The sequence below is a fragment of the Acomys russatus genome, chromosome 9 (genome assembly GCF_903995435.1).
Source record: "Acomys russatus chromosome 9, mAcoRus1.1, whole genome shotgun sequence".
NCBI lineage: Eukaryota > Metazoa > Chordata > Mammalia > Rodentia > Muridae > Acomys > Acomys russatus.
Genome location: NC_067145.1, coordinates 51047190 through 51071733, shown reverse-complemented (window position 1 = coordinate 51071733; position 24544 = coordinate 51047190). Strand labels below are relative to the sequence as shown.

At 45.3% G+C, this 24544-nt stretch overlaps 1 protein-coding gene across 1 annotated transcript in view; it reads right to left on the bottom strand.

Moving 5' to 3' along the window:
• Positions 1-24544, bottom strand: part of Fam171a1 (family with sequence similarity 171 member A1) — a 111040-nt gene that overhangs the window by 5496 nt on the left and 81000 nt on the right. Inside the window, exons 4-6 of the mRNA XM_051151313.1 lie at positions 23898-24056; positions 19833-20009; positions 2677-2793 (exon numbers count right to left, since the gene is read on the bottom strand). Coding sequence (XP_051007270.1) covers positions 2677-2793; positions 19833-20009; positions 23898-24056 — 453 coding nt within the window. The remainder of the gene's footprint in view (positions 1-2676; positions 2794-19832; positions 20010-23897; positions 24057-24544) is intronic.

Here is a 24544-nt window from a genome sequence, read left to right as displayed (position 1 = left end):
AATGAGTCACTTTAGATATACGACATGAATTTACAGTGATTTTTTTTTAAAAGAGTCCAGTCAGACCAAAATGCTTTCCTAATTAAAACAAAAATTAGTCATCCACAATATCTTTTTTTTTTTTTTTTTTTTGTTAAACAAGACTCGCCTTGCATGGCATAGGCCTCTTTAGTACTTAAGGTAAGACTGTTAGCGACAAACAACAAAACAAACAACTTTTAATTTACAATGTAAACAACCCAAAGGGGTGTGTTTAATTTTTGTTCTTGATGTTCAAGGCCAATATGAATCCGCCTCGTAATGTTAAGAGTAACACAAATCTGGCTTACGTGGCAACTCACAACAGGTTGGTTACCAAACCTCTGACTGACAATACGTAGGCATTTAATCTTGTCCAGTTTTCTGCCATGTACTTATAAACAAGCACCCATTTGCTTTATCAAAATTTGGCACCTCTAATCCCAGCTGAATTCCAGGACAGCTAAAGCTACACACAGAGAAACCCTGCTGCATAAATGCAAAAATTGCCCCACCCCGCAGCCCCCACTCCCCAAATCTTCTGGTATTCATTGGCAGATGCTTTTGAGAAATATTTTTAAGGAGACAAATTCTCAGTCCCTCTCCTACTGCTCTCTCTGTTCCTGGGGTTTCACCAGAAGCCCTGGCTGGCCTCAAACTTCTCAGAGACCCTTCTCCCTTGGCCCCACTAGAGCCTGGATGACAGGTGCTAGGCCAGCACTCCTGGACCAAATCTTTCCAAGAGAAAATGACTCCACGGAAGTCACCAGGTTTTGGGATCAGTGACATTTCCTGAGTCCAGACAAGAATGAAATTCTTTCTTAAATGCAGTTCACTTAGTCAGGTGGGAGAGTGGGTGGGTGTCTACAGAGAGGCCTCTACCCTGCCTTAACTGTTCACAGGACATCTTAATACAAAGGCAACATTCAAAGACATTGGGTTTGATCCTCCGTATAGAAAGAAAAAGAAGAGAAGGGCAGGGTGAGACTCTGGTCATATAAAACCATTCTCAAGGAACTAAACCTTGCTCTGTTAAGCACTCAGAACGTAATTATTTTAGCCTGTGTCAAAAGAAATCTTCATAAAATCATAGCTAGGTTTTAGATTCTGCTTTCGCAGAGAATTAAAGAACAAAAACCACAACTGTTTTCATCTTGGTATGGGGCTCAGGACAGCACAGCTTTACTGAATGTGTTTTAACAAAAGTGACGGTGGTGAGGTTACACCAGTGTGCATGTCCTGTTGCACACCACTGGGCTGGGTTACGCATGTGTGTACGTCCCCTAGCTGTGCATCCCTGGGCCTGGGTGGGGCTGCTTTTCATAGCTCCAAGCCTCTCTTTTCACTGCATGAAAACTCCTGGGGGACCTGAGCGGGGCAGCCCTTGCTTTCCTCTTTATAAAAGCATTCATTCATATAAACATTCATCTGTTGCATGGTGGAGACACTGGCAGCCATAGTTGTTTGAAGCCCATCTTTTAAAAGTCCACTTTGATGCCTGGACTCTGTGGCTTTCACTTTGGTACCTAAGGCATTTCTTTTCTTTCTTTCTCTTGGTCTACTTCTTGGTACTTAGGGAAATGGCATGTTTCTGTGCCAGACTCCTGCCGGCACAATTCCCTTCGAGGAAAGCACCCAGGATTGCGCATTTTCTCAGTGGTGTTGGTATGGAAGTTTTCTCCACACCCATCTAGGAATGCCTCCATCCTCTTAGTTACTTAGAGAGTCGAAGCATGACTTCTAATGCTTTGACATCAATTCCATTGCTAAAATATTTTGAAATTGAATTTGGGAATGCATTGATGGTGACTTTCTAAGAAGTATCTTTGAACCATAGTGCGTTTTCAACCTACCTCAGTGACCCAACTCTCTAGAAATGCATGTGTTTTAACATGTGTTAAAGACAACACAAAACAAAAACCAACATGTACTCTGAGCGTAGACAATCCTGAGGAAAGTGAATTTTCCAAGGTGGGCAGTCCAAGTGGCATGGCTTTTAAAGGCAGCAATGGGAGCCACCCCTAAAAAGGCAGCAATGGGAGCTGCCCCTAAAAAGAATTCTCAGGAGAAACAGATTGTTCTGCAACAGCAGGGGGATTATGTAAGTATACATACATACACATGTATACATATATAATACACATACATATATGCATTTGTCATGTTCTAAATAGGAGTCAATCTACATATTCTAAGTGAAGACTATTCTTTTGAATATTAGGCAGTTGTCTTGTATTTAAACGGATCAGAAATGCTAAACCAAGCATTTTGCCTCAAGAAGCCCCAAGCGGTAGCTTTTTGCTGAATGCTTGGCCCTCAAACTTACATATACACCAGGCCACAGCTGTTTCAGGAATGAGGGAGGGGGGTTCCAGCCTCCTCGGAGCACTTTCATTTAAGAATATCCATGGCAGCTGTTTGAGCAAAACAGGACTAGAGACAGGACCATTTCCATGCCTCATGCCTGACCTCCACAGGAAAGTTCCAGCCACAACTCCTTACCCCACAAAGCAGCCTTTCTTTATTATTTGATGTTTCAAAAAAAAAAAAAAATAATAATGATGTGAACTGCCCATAGAAGTTATCTGCAAATGAATGCTGAGCTCAGACCCTCAAAGGAACCCACCCAGATCACCACCACTGTTGGCTTTGCATTACCTGGGATGGGAGGAGACATGGCTGCCACCCAGTACCCCAGCTGGGGAGCAATGTATGTCCACGTAAGCTGGCTGCCTTCCTGGTGCGCCAGGCCCAGACCGCTCTTCAGCCACGTTCCTGTAGGGTTTGGAAAAGAACTTCAGCAGGACACATGGGAGACTCCTATTGCAGATACAAATGTTTATGAAAGCCACTTTAAAGGCCATAGTCAAAGCTCGCTGGATAGCCTAGACAGTCACACGGCACCCGCAGATTATAAACAACTTTCTGTAAAAAGCCTTTGCTACTTCCCTTCAAGGAGAGGTGAATGGTTTTTGGTTTTTTTGTCTCCTTCTAAATGCAGACAACCTTAGCAGGTGGCAAAGACAGAACCGTTGAGCAAAGACAGCAGTGTGCTAGGGGCTCGTAGAGGTAGAAAAGGGGAGTCCAGAGTCACTTATAGTATTTACACTTAAACAAATAACCACATTTCTTACCCCTAATTAAGGCTATGTTTCAACTATTTAGAAAAGACTTATTTATTTACTTATCTACATTTTCCGCATTAGGGATGCTAAGCAATTACTCTGACACTGAGCCAACCCTTGCCTTATATCTAAAAATATCGATTCTTCAATGCCATCTTCACATATTCTGGGTAAGTCTGGTGTAGGTCATAATTTTTAAAAGTTTTCACTAAGGAAATCCGTGTACTAGGTCCCCACGGTATATCTGTTCATTATCTATAATCCTCACAACAACCCCATGTCATATGATTTCAATTCTTCTTCTCCTTCCTAATTTTAAACTTTCACATGGCCTGGGTGCTGTGAATGAAGGGACGTAGGTCTGTCTGACTGCAATCCTGGGGCTATTTCTTCTGCTTATGCCATGCAATACTCTCACAGACCTCCCTAGAGACAGATGACACTGCTCCTTTCTAGAGCTTGCAAGACAAAGCTCGGTGGTGGGGATGAACTAGCTCTAGGCCAACAGACTGTTTCCTAGCCCAAATGGCAACAGTGCTCACTAGCAAGAATCTTGTATCGAGGCCTGTGATGGCCACTCTGGGCTGAAGGCAAGAAGGAGGCAGCCAGGGACTCTCCCAAGGCCTGTGCACACCTCTGCAGAGGCAGCATGGTGGCATGGGCTGCACACACAGGGATCCTTCTGAACCCTCTTTACTCCTACAATCATGAACCCTTGAAACCACCGCACGGATGATCCTGGAGTACTGTAGGCCTCAGTGCATCAAGCATACCAAATTGTTTACCCCAGGTCTCAAATTTCAGGTTCACATACTGCTGAGGCCAAAGTAGCTTTTTCAAATTGAAGGAAGAAAAAAACAAAACAAAACAACACTGGGGCTGCTTCTAGGCACTATTCATTGCTATGGCAACACTCAAACACAGTAGGTGGAAAGGGGCCTTGTGGTGCTTCCCAGCTCACATCCCCTTCCTCTGGACAGCAGCAGCACAAGGCAGGAAGGCAGGGGAATCCTGTCAGGCATAGCGACAGCTCTGCACTCGTGACCTTCGAATGCGACGGGCTAGATCATGGTTGCAGGCAACTTTGGTTGAAGTCAGAGCAGAATATAAGCTAAAAGGTTTCTAAAACAAGCGGGAGACCATTGATGCCCAGTTTAGACTCATTTCCTAAATCATGAATCACGTCAACTCAGAGAATCACTCAGCATCTGAGAGAACCAGGAGTTCCACGGGCCTCTAAGGAAATAGAAACAGAGGATGCTCAACACGGTCAAAGGAAGGGTTTCTATGCCGGGCAAGAAAGCTTCTCCGGAAGAAGAGAACGGGTGAGTTTCAGCCGCTTCCATCACTCCCCACGTCCATGACTCACACACCTTACCCACTCCCACGCACGTGCTTCCTCAGCAGCACCACAGGCAGCATCTTCCGATTAGCCCGGATGTAGCCATGCATTCTTTGGCTTGCAGTTTCCCCAGATTAGAAGTTTGAGTCACTGCTCTTCGGATGGGGTGGATGTTAAATGGGATGCAGCAGACAAGAGATGGAAGCCGAGTCCTAATTCCTCCTCACCAAAAAAACCAAACCGCCAACTCTACCTAAGCTGCCTTTTAGAATACAAGAAAACCAACCGAAACAGACTTGAACAATCACTCCAAGTTACATCTGAGGCAAAGCACTGTGGGTGGAGGTATCATCGGCACTCCGCACCCATACCCACTGCCCAGTCTCTGGTCCAGCCTAGCCGTGATAGTGCTGGTGCTGGTGCTGGTAGAGGACAAAAAGGCATCTGCTGAAGATGCCCTAGGTGCTTTGGAAGTCCATCAAGGGAAGAGGGTCACCTGGGGTGGTGGAACAGGTTTGTCCGTAAGGATAACAGACAGGAGAGAGAAGCAGACACTTAAGAAAGGGAACATGGACCAAGGACCGGGCAGACAGGCTCGAGGTGAACAGGAGGTAGCAGATGGGCCAAGGCTGGAAAGGAGCTCCGTGTTTGCTATGGGAACCTGTAAACAAAGGCCAAACGATGGCCCCGCGCCCTCTGCTTTGTCGTTCCTTTCCAGCTAGTCCTCATGACTGACTGCTACTGTAGTTCTAACCTCATATAGTTTGCTCCCATCCGAAAAGATGCAAACCTGATTTGGGGAAGATCTTCCCACACATCTGCATATTCTGTAGCTCCTCATTCCTAGGAAAAGTTTTGACTGTATCATAGTTTTTCCAAGATGCATGTTGTTTTAAGTCTGATTTGTCTCCAATAGATTACAAGCTCTGAGAACGCAGACCCATGTATGCTTTTTGTCGTCTACTAAGTACCTAGAAATATCTATGGAGTAGGAACTTACTTTACATTGAGTGAAAGCTAGAGGCACAATCAAAAAAAAAAAAAAAAAAAAAAAAAAGCATCAGTATCCTTCTGAGAAGGGGCTGGGTGTGGTCCGCAGGGAAGCTATCCTAGCAGGAATGGGACCAAAATGGGATGCTCCCCTTCCAACTGAAGGGAACGAAGCCAGCTGGGGCAGCTTCATTAACTTTGGCATACTTAACTATAAAATGCACACGCAGAGAGTGACAAAAGTGTGACGCTGTTGTGGGATTTGATCACACTGTTACTGGCAAGAGCATTTTCCAACATTTCTGTTTTTGTGGGAGGGAAGGCTACAGGAAACGTAAGAATTAATGAACCGTGTGCTGGAAACATATGCTTTTCATTATGGAGACCCTGATGCAGTGGCAGGAGGAGGAAGCTTTCCCACCTGGGCACTGGTGCGCAGAAGCGGTTATTGTTAAGATGGGAACAAGGCTTGGATTCTGTATAGGCAAAACCACTGACCGAGCTGACAAAGTTCCTTAAAGTGGCCTGGTTGAATAAGGTTGTGAGACAGCTGGGTATTAGAAAAATCAGGGCGCTAGAAAGGGCACTTTCATGTGGATACACGTGGACAGGAGCCCTGCTTTATGAGAGTCAGCTGTAAAAAGACCTTTGCTTTTTACCCACCTGTCACTTGAGCGAGGCCACCTTTTGGATGCTCTGGGTACTGCTGAACGTGGTCTCTGTGAAAGGGCTGTCCTGGGGAAGGTTCTCACCTTTGTGATCCCATCACAGAGCTGCCCCCACTGGTCAACATTGCCTGGCCTCTTTGGGCCCACTCCATCTGCTCCGTCTTTCTCTCTTTCCCTAGCCTTCTTGTTTTCAACCTCTTCCCACGGCTTCCCCTTTAAGGTTTACACTGTCCCTATGTCCTCTTCATGTGCAAGCAGTTGAGACCACTGCTGGGACACACAGAGATGGAAACTGTCACTTGTCGATGGCAGATAGGCAGGGCCTACACTTTCTAGTGCATTGCCAGCCCCAGCCAGGGTGGCTTTAATGTGCAAACACACACACACACACACACACACACACACACACACACACACACACACAGGTGCAGCTGCATCAACCTGGTTACTGAGTGAGTATCTCAGGGGTCAGTAGAGTGACTTGTGCCTCTTTGCTCTGACATGAGCCTGTGGTTGGGACTGTTTGTGGGGGAAAGGTCATGTGATCCCTCTGCCAGCATCAAGGAAAGAGATATTTCAAGACTGGAGTTTCTAGCTAATCAATTCTCAAATAGCTTTAAAGACGTTTGGACTCTTTCTAATGGATCCCTGAGCAAAAATGGATGCACACCACAGACAAAGGTACGCTGCTCACAGGAAGGGAAGCAAAGTCCCCTCCCTCAGGGCTACTCTGTATCTACCAACATTTGAGAAGGAAGTTTGACACAAATACCAAAATGTGCATGTAATCCTGATTCAGACACATTTTTTTTTTTCATGATAACTTGAGGCCATGGTTATGATCTAAGGCAATTCGAGGCTCAATGCTCCTAGGTATGTAGATTGGAGGACTCTGGAGGTGGCTGGTTGCTATTAGGAGAAACAGTTCTACAGTCCACATGGTCACTGTCCCTTCCTTATACCTCATGTTTTTGTTACCAACTTCCCTTCTTTTGCCACCACCAATGCCCAGCTTGCCACGATCAACTCTCTGTTACCATCCCCATCAAGTGCTGTGTAGAATAGCGTATTCAGGCAGTGAGGGTGACAGGAGGAAAATCCAATTATCAAACAGTAGCACTCTGAATCAAAACGTTGCAATATTTTTTTGTTTGATTTATCCTTCGAGTTAAGCCTTGGGAAGATGCAGAGGTATTTCCCAGGATGGACGATGTATTGAAAGAGGGCTCTCATCTTTTGGAAGTGACTTTGTTATGGGCTTAGCTGATGCAGTTCACTGTGTGCGAAGCACTGTGGGGTTCTTCACACGGGAGCTTCATTTAACTGTAATGATTATTACACATATAGCAACCAACAGATAGGGCGTCTCATGCTTATCTGTACGATGGGATGGGGTTTCCTAGAGACCACTGATGTACCACTTCCCACTTGGTTACCATGCAACAATAAGGTCAACATTTACTTATAACTTATAAAGAAAAGCAAGTTCAAATATTGAACAAGTGCTTCCCTGAAGGCAAAAGGACTTTAAAATATGTAAAAAAAGGGCTCATTCAAATGTAACATCCCCTTTGAAAGAAGCCTAAAGAACCCAGATTCATGCTGCTGCTCCTGCTTGGCATACCCATGCTGCCTGGATACTGTTCTTTAACAGGCACACTACTTCAGCTTAACACACATTAGGTAAACACAAAGACCTGACATCATGAACACCACTGAGATAAAGACCGTGAAAAGCTGAACCCAACAACACTAGACCGGCACAGATTATACACTGAACGTGACTCCTCGCACATCAGACAACACAATAACACAAGACTCCACTCTCATGTTGAGACTTGCCATCACTTTAGACTTCTAGTGGCTAAATGCCCAGCAGTTCACAGGGCCAGCTGATCTCACGCATGACTTTTCTAGCATGAGCGATCCTCCCTGTGAATTCCAGCCTGGCCACTTTCCAGCTGTATGAACCCAAGACATGCCCCGGAGGCACAAACAAGGAAGGACATGTCCTTTGTGTCCTTGAACCTTTGATGATTCTGAAGGCAGCTGCTTCCCATCTCTACAGGCTGTGGCCTGGGCACTGCAATCTGTGCACACCTGGTTACTCATGTATTCTATTCAATATATTCTTCCTGCACAAGATTGGAATAAGTTACACTAGATCTATAAGCTGGAAACCAGGACGAATTCTGCAGCTACCCAGAAAACCCAGCTCAAAGCCATTCTGTCGGTTAAAAGTGTTTATTTTTCACATTGCAAAGGGTAGCCAGTTCTACTCCCACATCTACACTGTGACTGTGCTGTACTTTGAAACATTGATGATGAGTGATGGGGTCACTTATGCCAACATGGGGTGAACTCTGATGACAGAACCCCCCACTTGTCCTGCCTCACCGCTCTTGTCCTTGGCCAATAGCCACGTCCTCTCTTGGGCTCTGGAGGCTCTGGCTGAATAATCATCACCCCGCCACTCCTCAATGTGTCTGATGTCCTCAGGAGCTGAACAACACACACCTCAAGGTTTTAGCCTATATTACTTTAGGTTATTTCCTCTACTGTAAAGTTCTACCAACTTTATATATGAAATCTAGGTTATTGCGTGTTTTAATACAAACCGAACAGGGTCACTTAGTTGGGCATGTGGTGCACACCTGTAGCCCTAGCACTATAACCTGAGGCAGCAGTAGGGGTCTGCTCAAGATCGTCCTGGACCAACTGGTAAGACCTCAGCTCAAAAGACAAAAGAAACAGACTAGAAAGGAATCCAGGAGCTCTTGACCTACATTTATCATATAGCCTCAACAGTCACCATTTCTACAGTTACAATACAGAGAGAGAGAGAGAGAGAGAGAGAGAGAGAGAGAGAGAGAGAGAGAGAGACATTAAATAGGTCAGTTACCTTCTCTAGAATTATAGCTCCCATGGAATCAAAGAGTAAACATCTATTGTTAATTATATAGCAAACTATTTCTTGGGCAACTATTTATCTTATTGTTTTTGTTGAGATAGATCAGAGGAGCAGAAGTTATATGGGGATGTTTGGACTCATTACAGCGTTCACAGGTGGACTTCAGGACTGGTCTCAACAAGAATAAAATGAAGGGTAATTCATGGGGAGCCAAGGACTGTGTGTCTGAAGCAGGACACGAGAGGCAGGCTGAATGGCAGACATCAAGACAGAAAGAAGTTTCTAGTCACACAATACATTCTTCCAATGGTTTCAGAGGAAGAAATTTATTTTTTAAAGGTTTTTTTTTTGCATGTGTGTGCAGTGTGTGCATGTGTGCACATGTACATGTGTTTGGGCACGTGTGTACCCAGGCACATGTTTGGAGGTTAGCAGACACTGTTTGGGAGTCGGTTCACGTCCTCCACCTTGTTGGAGCACGGTCTCTCCTTTCCGCCCCTGTTGCTTCCTACACCAGGTTCACTGGCCTGGGAAGCGTCTGGCAGATTCTCCTACCTCCACCCCCACCTTGTCGTAGATTCTGGGACCACAGATGCGCACCCCCATATTCAGTGTCTTACATGGATTCTGTAGAATGAGTCAGGTTTGCGGGGCAAGCGTTTTAACCTGGCTAAGCTGAATCCCAGGACCCTGAGACTTTTAAAGCTAAATTACAATATTTATTTTATTTAATTACTTAGTTTATTTTTTGTGCTGGAGAGCCAGCCAAGGGCCTTACTTATGCCTGGGCTGGCCAGGGATTTGGATTACTGGCATGTGGCAGTGTGTTGTAATAGTGAATTCAATCTAAGCCATGGCTTGTTTTCCCCTTTAAGGGCTTGATGATTTAGGAAGTAAGCTTGGGGAAGGGAAGCTTTGAGAGTTTTCGAAGGCTAAAGGAAAGTGCCTGTGTTACAGAGCTAGCCAGAAGCACCCGAAACAGGGTAGTGTTGATAAAACACACTGATCATATGGTGGGGGAGGAGGTCTCCTTCTGTCAGAGGTCTAGGAAAGAGGAATAGGGTGGAAGAGGGAGGGTCAGGGGAACGGGAAGATACAAGTGAGGGGATAACAAATGGGATGTAATCTGAAAAAATTACTAAAAAAAAAAGTACCTAACATAAAAAGGAATTCTACATTTACAATAGGTACATAAAGATTTCAAGGATACAGACTACGAAAGTATGAAATTAATTAGCCCCACCCAGAGAGAAATTTTGTTCATTATCCACCACATTCAGTTCCCACATAGCAATTAGCAAATCCCAGCATGACAGTCACAAAGGAGCGAGTAGGGTTAGACGACAGCACTGTACGGCCTCCAGCATTAGAAACGTGGTTAGAATGAAAGAAGGCACAGAATGGAGTATGCATGTTCCTGTAGAAATGTGGTAAGACCCTTTTCTCCATGGCTTGCTGAAGGCCTTGCTAAGGCTGAGGGGCATGTGTGTGTGTGTGTGTGCGCGTGTGTACTGTGGGTCAGTAGGCCTGGAGGAATGCCAAATGGACTGCTCCAACAAACTCCTGGGTGATGTCAGCGCACTCACCTGTGCACTGCATTTCCAGTTGCAAAGCCTTCAGATATGCAGACCTTTGCAGGGCTGGAGGACTTTCTGAAAAAAACCCTGATGTCACTTCCTACAATGCGGTCCACCATTGAAAGCACTTTTGTAAGTAGTTTTCTGGTCCATTCAGAAAATCATCTAGCCCTTGGCAGACCATACCGGAAGTTGATGGTCTCAAAGGACTGAAGAAAGTGTGTAGTTGTACGATGGGCAGGGGTCCTCAGCAACCTGGCTGCTGTGTGAGGCCAAACCGGCTCAAAATCAAGACCCTGGTGTGCACCATCATATCTCAGCCTACTCTGGCCCCAAAACGTTCTTGGAGAGGGTTCCTAGGTGTCTTTAGCCTGAGAGTTCAAATGTCTCCTCTCTACAGGCTCTGAGCATCTTACCCACACCCCTGACAACACTCTGCTCAACTGTCGTGTGGTCCTGACTTCACTCAAGCCCACTGCTGTACTGCCTCATTTAAGAACAAGAGTGTCATCGTTGGAGCACTGCCTGCCGTGTTCTCCTTCATTGCTTTATCCCCAAAGTCTGCAGCAGAGAGAGAGAGAGAGGGGGCTGGCATGAAGACGATGTTCTATAAATACACGCTATGGGGCTGGAGAGATGGTAAGAGCACTGGCTGCTCTTCCAGGGTATCCCCATGGTGGCTCACTACCATCAGTAACTGTAGTCCCGGGGAGTCTGACACCCTCTTCTGGCCTCCATGGGTATTGTGGTAGGGCAGACATACATGTAGGCAAAACATCCACACACAAAGCGAACTAAAAAAAAAAAAAGCTACCCTCTACAAAGTGAGTCCAGGATGGCCAAGGCTACACAGAGAAACCCTGTCTCGAAAAACAAACAAACAAACAAACAAACAAACGCTACACAAATGAATTGTTCAATTAAAAATTTAAATCACATTTACATATTTTAAATTGTTTATTTTCTTTATGTGTATATATGTGTGTCTGAGTGTGTACCATGTGTGTGAGGGTGCCTCTGGTGGTTAGAAGAAGGAGCCATATTTCCAGGGGGATGGGCTTACAATGGGTTGTGAGTCATCTGAATTGGTACTGGGAATCAAACGCAGGTCCTCTGGATGAGCAGCGAGTGCTCTTAACCACTGAGCTACATTTCCAGCTTTCACATCGATTTTGTGTGTGTGTGTGTGTGTGTGTGGTGTGGGCGCGCGCGTGCATACCCGGGCAGTCACATGGAGGTCGAAGGACAACTTGCTGGAGTCAGTTCTTCCCTTTCACCATGTGGGCCTGGGGGATTCAACTCCAGTCATCAGGCTTGGTGGCAAGTGCTTTTCCCCACTGAGCCATCGCATTAGCACTTGTTCAATTTTTTCCCCCCTTGAGACAGGGTTTCTCTATGCAGCCTTGGCTGTCCTGGACTCACTTTGTAGACTCACAGAGATCTGCCTCTGCCAGAGTGCACAAATGATTTTAGAGGGGCAGAAAGAACCACAGGTTTAGGAACATAACCCACTCACTGCTGAGTTCGGTTCTTTTTGACTTGGAGTCTTACACAGTGTTGGAAGGTAGGCCTTTAATATTTCATTTTTCTAGCAACCTGCTGAAGGGCAGGCCTACCCCTAACATCTGCAGAAATTTCAGACTCAGTGAATGTACAAAACTACTTTTAAAAGAAGCAAAGAAGTCTCCCATACAATGCATTGGACTTGTTTTTAAAAATATCACATGTTGGAGGCTAGAAAGATGGCTTAGTGAGTAAGAGCACTGGCTGTGACATCATGAGGGCTTGAGTTCAAATCCTCAGCCCCAATGTAAAAAGCCTGTGCCTGTAGCCCTAGCATTGCAAGTAGAGACAGGTGCATCACAAAGGAAGTCACCCACCATCCTCTGGCCTTCACAGCCGTGTGCACAGGTGCATGCCCCCGCACACTCAATGTGTGCCAGACCCACAGACATATTTGCTAAGATGTCCCAGTTTAGATGAACTTAGAGCTCATACCAAATTACAAAATCAAAATAGGCATATAGGAGCAGAAACAAGGTCATACCACTTCAAAGTAAAATTCTAGCTAAAAACATCATTTTCAAAATTTTTTGCTTCATGTGTGCACTGTAAGCACACATGGGTGTGTGTGATGTGTGCCGGGATCTTTCACTCAAGTCAGAGCTCAATAATTAGCCAGACCAGCTGACAAGCAAGCCCTCAGGATCCTCCTGAGTGGGTGCTGGGGATGCAAACTCAGGTCCTCATGCTTGCTCAGTGCAGCCACTGGGCCAGCTCGCTCGCTCCCAAAAACTTCAATCTAAGTGTAAAACTTAATCTACTGTAAAGCTTCTAACATAGCTGATTTCACTTTTCCCTATCATGCCTGGATTGCATCATTTATCCACTATGCCTATTCCTATCCCATTCTCACCAGTCCCATTGTACAGCAGTCTATTTATAAATGCAAATTCAGGCCGGGCGTGGTAGCACACGCCTTTAATCCCAGCACTCGGGAGGCAGAGGCCGGCAGATCGCTGTGAGTTCGAGGCCAGCCTGGTCTACAAAGGGAGTCCAGGACAGCCAAGGCTATACAGAGAAACCCTGTCTGGAAAAACAAACCAAACAAACAAACAAACAAACAAAAAAAAGGAAAGAAAAGCAAATTCATATAATAAGATTAGCTGGTAACTTTAAATTCTATATTGATTTCAAATGATGTTGAACAACTTGGAGTAATTTAAGAGATCATTACTAAAAACTCCTCCCACCTGAGAATCCCTGCACACAGCTCTCACATCCCAAAGCGCTCTGGTCTCAGCTTGCGAACACTGGATCTTATCCCATGGGCTCTAGGCCTGTGGCATCGTTACCCATCACAGGTATGTGTCCTTGGGCTGGTGAGATGGCGCAGAAGGTAAAGCACTTGTGGTGTAAGCCTGCAGGCCTGAGCTTGATCCCCGGAACCCATATAAGGTGGAAGGAGAAGGGGAGAACTGATTCCACAAGGTTGTCCTCTTGGCAAACACACACCATAGTCCGACCCCCATGCTTGCCCCCAAATACCCGTCCTCAGTATCATCCCCTGTGAAGGGAAGATGGTGGCACAGGTTGCCATGAAGCCGGAAGTGCTCAACTAAGTGAATGGAGCAGAGATGGGGGAATCATTCTGCAACCGGAAATATTCCTGCATGAAGGATCATCTACTATGAACTCGAGTTATTTGGAAGTTCAATTTCAGACTGAATGATATTAAATACTGCACACCAGGTGGAGCAGGGGCACTGACACCAGACTAGGTGGCTGCAGTGTCCCAGAGTGTCATCCCGAGGGGAGATGAGAGTGCCACACTAACAGAATCACAGGTCCCAGTGCCTGGCCTTTTTCTCCTATATGTCACCAAAAATTTGCAAAGCATATATGGGCTAATAGCAATGATAACATCAATGGCAGTGATTAGGGGAAGGAGAGAGGGAGAGGAGGGAACGTATGAGAGGGAGGAGGGAAAGAGGAGAAGGAAGCAAAGGAGGAAGAAGAGGGGGGAAGGAGAAGAGAGGGAGGAAGCAGGAAGAGGAGAGGAAGAAGAGGGAAAGGGAAAAAGGAAGAGAAAAGAGAAGAGGAAGAGAAGATGGGGAGGAAGCAGGTGCTGGGGAGGAGTGAAGGAGGAGGGAGGGGGGAGGACGAAGACTTTCCCTAAGTGCCTGGCCCTGCTGTCTTCTTTCTATTCCCATTTCTATGATGTGGGGACCCTGGCGACTACACCCCTTTTGTGGATGTGAAATCAGAGGCCCACTAAGGCTAAGTAACTGCCTCTAGTGCACACACCTTGAGGAATGGGTATTTAAGTTCAATTTGTTGTGACTGCTGGTCTGTGGCTCCCTGTTCTTCCCTGCAATGCTAGAAGCTGTACATGGCCCAGGCAAACCTACCAAAGATATGTTCACATTGTAATTACTCTTTCTATTAAGAGGAAGTGGGCAGAAATGGATGTTAAAAATATCTGGGGGTTTGGGATGGCTCAGTGGTTAAGAGCACTGGACACTCTTGCAGAGGACCTGGGCTCAGTTCCCAGCACCCACATTCTAGCTGCAAGGGTTTGACACTCTCTGTTGCCCTTCACCAACAACTACACATAAATGGTGCGTGTACACACAAGCAGCTTAGTATAGTGCTTGCTTCGCATTTACAAAGTCCTGGCTCAACCCTCAGCACTTTGTAAATTGGATGACGTAATGTATACCTGAAATATCAGCTACATAGAAAGTGTGAAGGCGGTCTGGGATAAACGAGGCTTTGTTGTCAATAACACTAACAACAGCAAGAATTCTAAAATAACTTATGGTGCATTAATGTCCTAATTATTTTTCACTTAGGCTTTGAGTAGACAAAAATGTTTGCTTACAATCCAGGCCAAATGGTAGCGCACTGAAAGGCCTGGAGGTTTCCTGGTGGTGGGAGGAGCCGGCAGAAGGACAGGAAGTTGCCACCTCGTAAGCCACCAACTCCATCAGTGGCAATTAATGTTAACTGGCAAGGAATGCAGGCTTTCTCTGAGAAGGACTGACCTGCAAACTCTCCGACCCACACAAGCAGGACCCACACAAGCAGGCAATGCTCATTTGTCACGCTTGCCAAAAAATGGTTCTGGTTACATCCAAGCGTTGGTAAATGCTAGTTCTACACAAAGTGGCACTTTAAGAAACCAACACTCTAAGAATAGAGTTTTAAAACAAAAGTGACCCAAACCACAGCTACCCGAGAACTAATTTTCTGAAAATTATCATTCCAAGGAGGCCACAAAACACAAGAACCTTAACAATGCTTAGAAATAGATGGATATTACAAGGCTGTTTTTTGAGTTGCTAGGCAACGGTGGAAAACAACAGTCCCGCTTCTTAGTTCAGCCTCAAGGCAGCAGAAGCATATTACAAAAATCTAACTCTCATCCTTAGGGGCAGGACTTTGCAATGGGATGCTAATAGACACACAGCAATGAGAGCACCCCCACCGCAGTACCCCAAAGCAAAGCAGCGTGGACAGTCTTCACCCCTCCCTGGCATCTGTGTCAAGTCAAGGTTTTCACCAGGCTCTCACCGTTTACCCCATGTCCCCTCAGCTCCAGCAGCTCTTTGCAGACAAACTATCCCTTTCCCTCCTGTGCATCTCATCAAAGACCCAGTTCATCCTCAGGTCGGTTTTCCTGTGTGGGAAAACAGAGGCCTTTCCCTAGCATGCGCAGAGCCCTAGGTTCAGTGGCCCCAGCACGTCACAAAACATCTGAAACCCCAGCACTTGGAGGCGGAGGCAGGAAGGACAGAAGTTCAAGGTCATCCTTGATTGGTTCTCAGCAATGGTATTCCCTAGGAAATGGCGTATTTGTCTTTCTTGGGGATATACTGAACCACCCATAGGTAAGCCAACCGCTTCCTTTGTTTAATACCCTTAATTACCATATCTTGACTAAAACAGAAAAAAAGGTAGTGCATACAGTTCTAAAGCTAACCCCGCATATAAATATGCACTTGAAGTGTTAGACAAATCAACATAGCCATTTCTAACTTTTACCCATACAGTGTAACACAGTGTATCCATAGAAGTCAGTCAAACCCCAACATACCATTCTGAGATTCTTCATTTAGACATATGGTTTAATACTTATATGAATATTATTCTTGGAGACCTCAATAACCCTTTGGCCAAACTTGAGGTCAGAGAGGTATATATTATCTTGACTTCGTTTTTAAAATGAATAGTCTTAAGTTCCTATCAAATTTGAGAGAAAGGTGCAGAGGTTTCTTACCTACCCTCCTGCCTGATCTGCCCCACAACATCCCCTACAATATGCCTGCTACACTGATGAACCTACACTGACAAACAGATGAGATGGGCCTGCATTTTAAATAAACCCCATTTGTGAGGGCGAGTTGGCCATGACTTACCTAACAGACCAGTGGGTCCAGCAGAGCACTGGCATTCATGTCCCTTCAGCAGCAGAGACAGGCCTACTACACAAGCCAATTATGGCAGTATCCCTGGGCACCTGCCACGGATGCACCATACATGATAAGAGGCTGGTCCAGTGGCCACCATTTCTATAGCAACCCACACGTATTCTAACTGCTGTGTGTGGAAAGGCAGTTAAAACTGGATTTCACAACATAGCTTCACTCTCGGGGTAGGCTTTTCTTTCTGCCATAACATTGGAGTAACAGAAGTCAATAAATCTAGTGACCCTTAAGTGGCAGAAAACACATATCCAAAATCTAATACATTATGGATTTTTTGATTACTCAGGACCAGTCACTTTCAATTCAAGCCATTGACCTGGTTTGCTTATTCATAAGTGACTGTCCCCTAGGGCAATAAGTCACACAACCTCATATCCTAGAAAGCCATCTGCTGCCCTCGTTACATACTACAGGAAGAATAAATGTCCGTAAAAGGGAGTGGACACAATTGGCCCTTACTGTCCAGAAAGCCCCAGCTAACACACATTTGACAGGACCGACTTTTTTTCTTCAGACATGGGAAGGCAAACTGTTTATACTAAAGGCCAAACTCACTCTTGCACACAACTAACAGTGTGGACAGTGCTGACCCCACCAGGTTCCACCACCACAGGTTGTAGGGCACAGCACAGGGAGAAAATCTGAAGAGAGTCCTGCCAATTCCTCAGAGGATAAGACCTACATCCACCAAGCAGTCTCCTTTGCTGTGTAAAGCAAATGGTATTCCAACACAGCACATTGAGCACACACATGCAATGTTTCAATGTAGAACAATGCATACTGTGCTTCTTCTAGCATGTTCTTTGAGGGTGTATATGGTGAAGAGCCAACTGATAGCGTTGTAATGTGTCGATTAAATCCAATTCATATATCCTGGTAATGTATTAATCCATTAGGTCATCCTCTGGAGAACAGAGGTTGAAATATGAAGTTGCTTTTTAAAAAATAATTTATTTTTGAGCATTGATTTGGTGTTTTGCCTGCATGTATGTTTGTGTGAGGGTGCCGATCCCCTGGAACTGAAGTTACAGACAGTTGTGAGCTTAGGCAACAGGAAACAAGGAAGCTGTAGCTGAGACAGCACTCCAGGTACCTTCCGCAGAGAGAAAACACTCCTGCACTTTGTAACAGTAAACGGAGAGAGCTTCCTCAGCTGGGGCATGTAGGCCAGGAGTCACAAGATGATTCTGTAAAAGGCTGGATAGTAAATTCTTTTAGTTTGTGGGGACATGAGTTGGTGTTGCAGTGACAATACCCACCAACAAATGGGCATGGCCGTGTTTCAATAAAACTTTATTTAGGTGTGTGTGTGTGTGTGTGTATACATTTTATATGATTTTCACATGTTCTAAAAATCTTTGTTGTTAACTTGTCTCCATTTTAATTGAGTATAATTCACAGATAAAAGCTGTAGGTACTTGAGGTGTGTGACTTAACATTTTGACATGTGTATCGAAATAAACCCTAAACCATCACCTCACAGATACTATTGTCTTATATTTTGGTTGTGAGCCTAGCCTTTAAAAAGGCTGAACCATCTCTCTAGCCTGATACCATTTTCTTGATGGCAACACTTGATGTGGGCTCTCAGCAAACTTTAAGTACTCAATGTGGCCAACCATACTGACAGTGCAGTAGAGCTGACTTCTAGAATGTTCTCAGTGGCCACGTGGGAACTTTGTGCTCATTGGCTGTGTCTTCCCTTTCTCCCTTTTACCTCCATTTTCTGATTCTTCCTTCAGTCTTTCAAAAATGTAAAAGTCACGCTAGCTTTCAGGATCCAGCTGACTGATTGTGACCTAAGTGAAAAAAAATTTTTCCCCTCTGTGTAGCCTTGGCTGTCCTAGACTCACTTTGTAGACCAGGCTAGCCTCAAACTTACAGAGATCTGCCTTTGGTTGTGGCTTTTTATCACAGCTATAGACACTCTAAGTAAGACATGCATTATACATTAATACAGTGTTACGATCCACCTCGAGATGCCAACCTTAACACAGCCATTGAAACTGAAGCGATCTTCACATGTTACTAGGGAAACCTATTAACTATTTGGGAAGTTACAAAAACAAAAACTCCACAAAAGCCCAAAAGATATTTATTTTCAAGTATAATTGCTAAAACTATGTTTTGATTGAATCAAGAAGTTAAGCATTGTTTTGACTGATTCACGAAGTATTTTAAAAATATTTGCTATTTTAAAAACTCATTATTTTTCGTGCTCGGTTTAACAGTCATATTGGTAGTTAAAAGCTGGTTCCAAGTGTGACTACCACAGGACACCCTGAAAAGTAACCTGGCGCAGCACATTCAGTTTGCCTTAGAATAGCCCATTTCCCTCTTAATTGTAAGGGACTGATGAACTGAAGGATGCTATATTCGTGGAGTGGAAAGCCACATCACACCAACCGAGACTGCAGACTAACGCTGCTGTGGAAAGATGCTGATTCTGCTGTGGTGACTGTGAACACGGAAGACAGAATAGTTCTCATACCTTCCCATTAACCACCCTGGTGACTACACCCAGGACGAACAGCTTCTACTTGAAGTACTTGTGACTTGAAAGTTTTATCTTACTTCCTCTTCATGTCACTGGCAAAGGAGAAAGCAAACTGCCACACTGTAAGCAGCCTCAAGCAGAGGACCATGTGGCAAGGAGCTGAGCTCTCTGGCCGCCAGATGGCAGGGACGGCAGTCAGTCGGGGACTATGGCAGAGTCCTGGGCACGTTTGCTAGCCCTTGCAGAGCCTTGCCTACACAGAATCTGACAGACAGGCCCGCTATAGCTTTGCAGGGGCCCTGAGCCTGAACTTCCCTCATCAGCTGTGCTTAGGTTCCTGCACCTCAGACACTGTGAGACAGGAGATGTGCATTGCTCTCCTAAGCTGCTAAAGTGTAGGGTTCCTTCTTACGCAGTCATTGATCACACGCACGCACACACGTGCGTCTTTCTCTAGGTGGTAGGGTCATAGGGACTATTCCTTATTTTAAAGAATGGTGGCAAATATTTTTCCTCTATTCAGGAGACAAAAAAAAAAAAAAAAAAAATCAAAGAACCAAGATAGATCATTGAATGTTGAGAAAAACTAAAAGGATGAAGATTAGGAGAGCCTCTTTTGAGTTCCATGACCTTTATGGACCCCTTTTAAATTAAACACACACACACACACACACACACACACTCCAGCGGGGGTGCTCAGGGACTCTTGCTTACCCAGCTTCTGGTCAAACCGCCATGCTGCGACATAGGCATTGTGCCTCAGGGTGCTCTGCGTGGTCAAGGGCACAGTGACATAGATAGGGCCGTTCACCAGCACCGGCGTTCCGTTACTGCTGAGCAAGTGCACGCTGACAGCTGTGACAGGGGTCAAGTCATACCTGGTGCCATTTCCTGGAAGGGAGAGGTATGTTCATCACCTGCATGGAGGCTCTGGGCTGCAGAAACCCCTCAAGGAAAACAGGTGCTAACTGCCAGGTCCTGAGAGGGGTCTCCAGCTTTCAGGGGCTCTGTTACCCTAAGTAATCCTCACTCCCACAAACCCCGCAAGGCAGTTCAAACCCACATTTCACAAAGAAACAGGTTTGGATGTGGCAGCGGCTGCTGCAAGGGTTTATACTACTTGGCAGAGGTGAGTCCCAGTTCGAGTCTGCCAATTGCAACAAACTATGCTTGCGGTGCCCATCTCCTTCTGTTTTCCTTTCCCTCTTCCTTCTTCCTTCCTTCCCTCTTTTTAAAAATGGCAGGTTCTCACCCTCCATCTGTAACTCATGATCACCATGCCCCAGCCTCTTAAGGGCTGAGCTATAGCCATGGTGGAAAAGACTTTTCTCTAATGTAAGATAAAGGAATTTGGGGGAAGCTAGAGGGGGAAAAAAAAGGTTCACAAAATAAGCTCTGTGCACATTTAAGATCTACTATCTACAGCATATATAACATGCACACCAGCAATGGGCCAGTGCCACAAAACACATGTTCCAAACAGTAAATTTCATCAAAACTAATTCTACCAGAAGAACACCATTGAAACTTAGACATGAAATATGCATGCGTTGTTGTAGTTGCCATTGTTATTTTGGTCTGTTAAAAAGGAATGTGATATCCTAGTTATTCTCCATTAGAGACCCTTTATCCAAGCCAGTTCTTTAATGACTGTCTACAGACGAATTAGAAAATGCATAGGGGAGCGATATTTATACACTTAAGCAATCCATGTCAGGTTTTTCCTTAGTGAAATACGATATCACACAAAATACATTCTGTCATAATTTTCCATCTTTGCCTTAATTGGATGAATTTCTCAGTGACAAAAATGTTAAGGTATTTTACAAGACAGGACTCTTAGATAATACTATTTGTGATTTATTTACTACTGCTATTTCTGTTTATACTGACCTTACTACTAGGCAGAAAGACAGATTTTAAGTACATTCTTCCTATATACTGACATACTTACTGAGCTTGTGCCAACCTCGGATTTGGACTAGGAGTAAACATCAAGGCAAACCCAGTGAACTTCATGGTTTCAACAATGACTTCACAGCTAAGTCCTCTGGGGAGCAATTTCTAAACAACAACGACTGGTCTACATATCTCTCTCTTTCTCCATGACAGCAAAGGCCTGCATAAAGCTTTCCTCAAAAGATTTAAGTCAGAATCACAGGTTTCAGGCCAGGAGTCTTTTATTTGGGAAACCAGTTCATTTTGGGAGAAAAAAACCAAAGGCCATGTTTTGCCGTGCTTTTCTGGAAAAGGCACTGTGGACGGAGATATGCATATGTCCACAGCTCAAAGGTGACAGGACAACACAGCCAGGCCTCCTGTGTACTGCTCTCCGTGCTGTCAGAACCTCTCAACAAGATATGGTTTAAACCCCAGAGTCTTTGGGTAACTCACTGGATGCCGAATAAACATTGCAGACATAAAGTCTCCAACCGGGAAGTGCTGCTCTGTTTTGTTAAGCTCCATGTAGGAGCTTGGTGGAAACTTTCTGCACACAGGTAATAAGGAAGTTCTAGAAAAGCACCTCCATTCTTCTTCCTCAGTGTCCTTACATTCTCCTTTCTCTTCATTTTGCATTTCTCCCTGGTCTAAGGAGATGGGTCTCTAGAATCAGATGCCCCTGCTGAAATCTGAAGTTCTCTGAAATTCAAAAGTTAGGCGCCGCTATACTTCTATGCAAATATTAGAAAATCAAAATATGGTCTCAAATACAAAACACTTCGGTTTCAGGCATTTTGGGTAATGATGGTTATCTTGTGCCGACTTTTCTGCATCAGCAAGAATTCCATCCCTTAGCCATTTTTATGTTTCTGTCTTGCCGGAGTGGCTAGGGGGAGGCCATTGCATTGAGCCTCATGCAAATGGTGTAGAGTGTTGTGCTTTCACAGGGACCAGAGAAGGGGGTGACGCTAGAACGCAGCCTATCTTTGGCCTGTGTGAGAGAAGAAAAGTGGAAACGGGGCAAAAGAGAATCTGTTCATAAACTAACCTGCAGCAACCCACTGCATCCCAGGTTGTTCCACTCCACGGAGCCCAGGCTCCTCTGTTTCCCAGAATACACATGGATACACCACAGGCTGGCTCCCTTTGCTAGCAGGTCTCAGAACAACTTTGATCCTCTCAGGCAACTAATCAATTATGTCAGCAGAAAAGCAGCTTAATCTCACCTCCCAACCTTTCTCTTCCCTCTGAAATGGACTGATTTTAAAATAAAACACACTTCTGAAAAAAAAAATCAATAGTCCTGTGCCTTTGTGTTCTTCGTCCTCTGGTCTTCTCAGGTTTCATAATTTATTCAAGTGCTGCTGGGGGAGGGGCAGAGAGCATGAGTGAGTCCTGAGTTGAGGCCCATCCTCTTTGCTGTGTTTCTGACTACGCTTCCTTTCCTCAGGAATACTGGATGGAACCTATGAGGACCTCAAACTAGAGCTCTCCGGGCTTCCTCACTTGATATTTTTCCCCCAAGAAAGTTTACTGGAGACGGTTACTACACATCTATTTGATGGCAAATGACTGGCACGCTAGTCATGTCATCGGTCCTCAATAATTAAAGGAAGAAACATCTCTCAAAATAAGAACTACAGAAGGAGAAGCAGCACAGCACCAGGAAACGCTCGCCTCCAGCTAGAAATTTACTCACAAGTTACAGAACGGATGGGCTGTTTGAGGTGAACGGGCCTTTTCAGAATCAGCAGCTTATGGAGTCTTGGAAAATGATGAAAGTTCTAATCAAAGCGTCCCTGGGAAGCGCAATGACATACCGAGTGGTAGTTAACTTTAATGGCTGCTTTTCAACTTTATGCCCTGCCTGAAACCTGAAGAGTGATGAAGAGGCACAGGAGGGAGGGAAGGGGTGAGGGAGAGGGAGAGGGAGAGACAAAGATTGGTTGACTGATTGATTGAAAATTCCAAGACCTGGAACCTCTCCCGCAGCAGGCAGAGGCCTGAGGACCATGATGTCACCTAGGAGGAGGAGGGTTCAGGCTTTGGTCTTTCTCCAATAAGGAATTATCAGTCTTCTTCTGGCTGGTGGCTTTTGGTTTTTCTGCTCTTGTAGGTTCTGTGTCTTGTCAGAGCAGTGATGATGATGATGACAGAGCTGGCTCAGTGATCTGCCAGGAGATTCCAAATCACCTTCGAAGCTTGGCTCCTCTAGGGTAGTCTATGGAGAACCTCCTTTCTGAGACCTCTCCAAAGCCTCTCTGAAAGGAAAGGAGGGCGGAGCTTCCAAAAGCCGAGAAGAAGACGTGGCCAGATGACAATGTGCACACTTTAGTGTTCCATCTACAGTGGAGCATGGAATGTCACTTTCTCATCTCTAGATGTCACTGGAATCAATCCTTCCCCTCCCAGCACGTGGTGGATGAGAGGGTGGGGGCTATGTGTCTCTGGTTGGAGAACTGGGTGAGACATTGTGGCATTCTGGAGGACAGTAGACTAGGTGGAGGTCAGAGGAGCAGAAACCCTGTTTCTGATCTCATGTTTAAAAAAAAAATTACGATTTCAATATTTAGTCCAACGAGGGGAAAGCCCAGAGAAGGTGTTTAAGGCCCCTGGCAGCTGCTGCAGGGTGCAAGGAATTCAGTTTACAAAGATGCGAGTCTATAGTGATGCAGACTGAACGGCTCCTTAAGCTGGTAAAAAGTAACAATATTAACCCAGAACCTGCAAGGAGGTCAAGGCCCTACTCCCTCCCCACTTCATGTGACCACCTCTCGCCAAAAGCTCACAGAGAAAGAATAACCCCACAGGGCCCACCCAGAAAGGGTCTCAAATCACCTGTCCCGTTTCCGTCTAGTCCTCGCAAATAAGGAAAGCTGTCCACTTCTGCCGGGGAGCTGGCGGCAGTGAGGAAGGCGGTCAGGTCGCTGTAGCTGGTGTTCTCCGGCAACCTTAAGGCCCTTCTCTGGAAATGAACGCGAGGCTGCGGCCGGCCACCTGTAGGGATCAACTTCTGAGTTACCTCCCCGAGGAGGGTTTCCAGTTCTGAAACTGCCAAGCCATGAAAGGCTTCTCGAGGGCTCCATCATTCCTCCCCCACCCCTGCTCCTTCCCACATGGCGTGCCATCCCTCATTCATCCGGGACACAGAGATGTGACAACATGCTATTATAGGGCGAGGAATAATAGCCCATTGTCACATTTGTTTTGACACAGGATGTTATTTAGGTTTTGAACAAAAAAGCTTTTCCCAAGTTCTACTTGTGACCAGTCTTTTCCACTGTGTGGTATTTGGCTATGGATAGGGTAACATTTTGGGAGAGTCTGATTAATGAAGCAAGGAAACAGCAATTAATCTCTTTACATAAGCAAAGCAAGAGCTAAGCTTTGATACCGCTGCAGACCCACACTCCAGCTTCCTGGGAGAATATTGTTTCATGCCACAGGCTGAGCTGAAGCTAGACAGGGGGCTGCAATATGCAGTC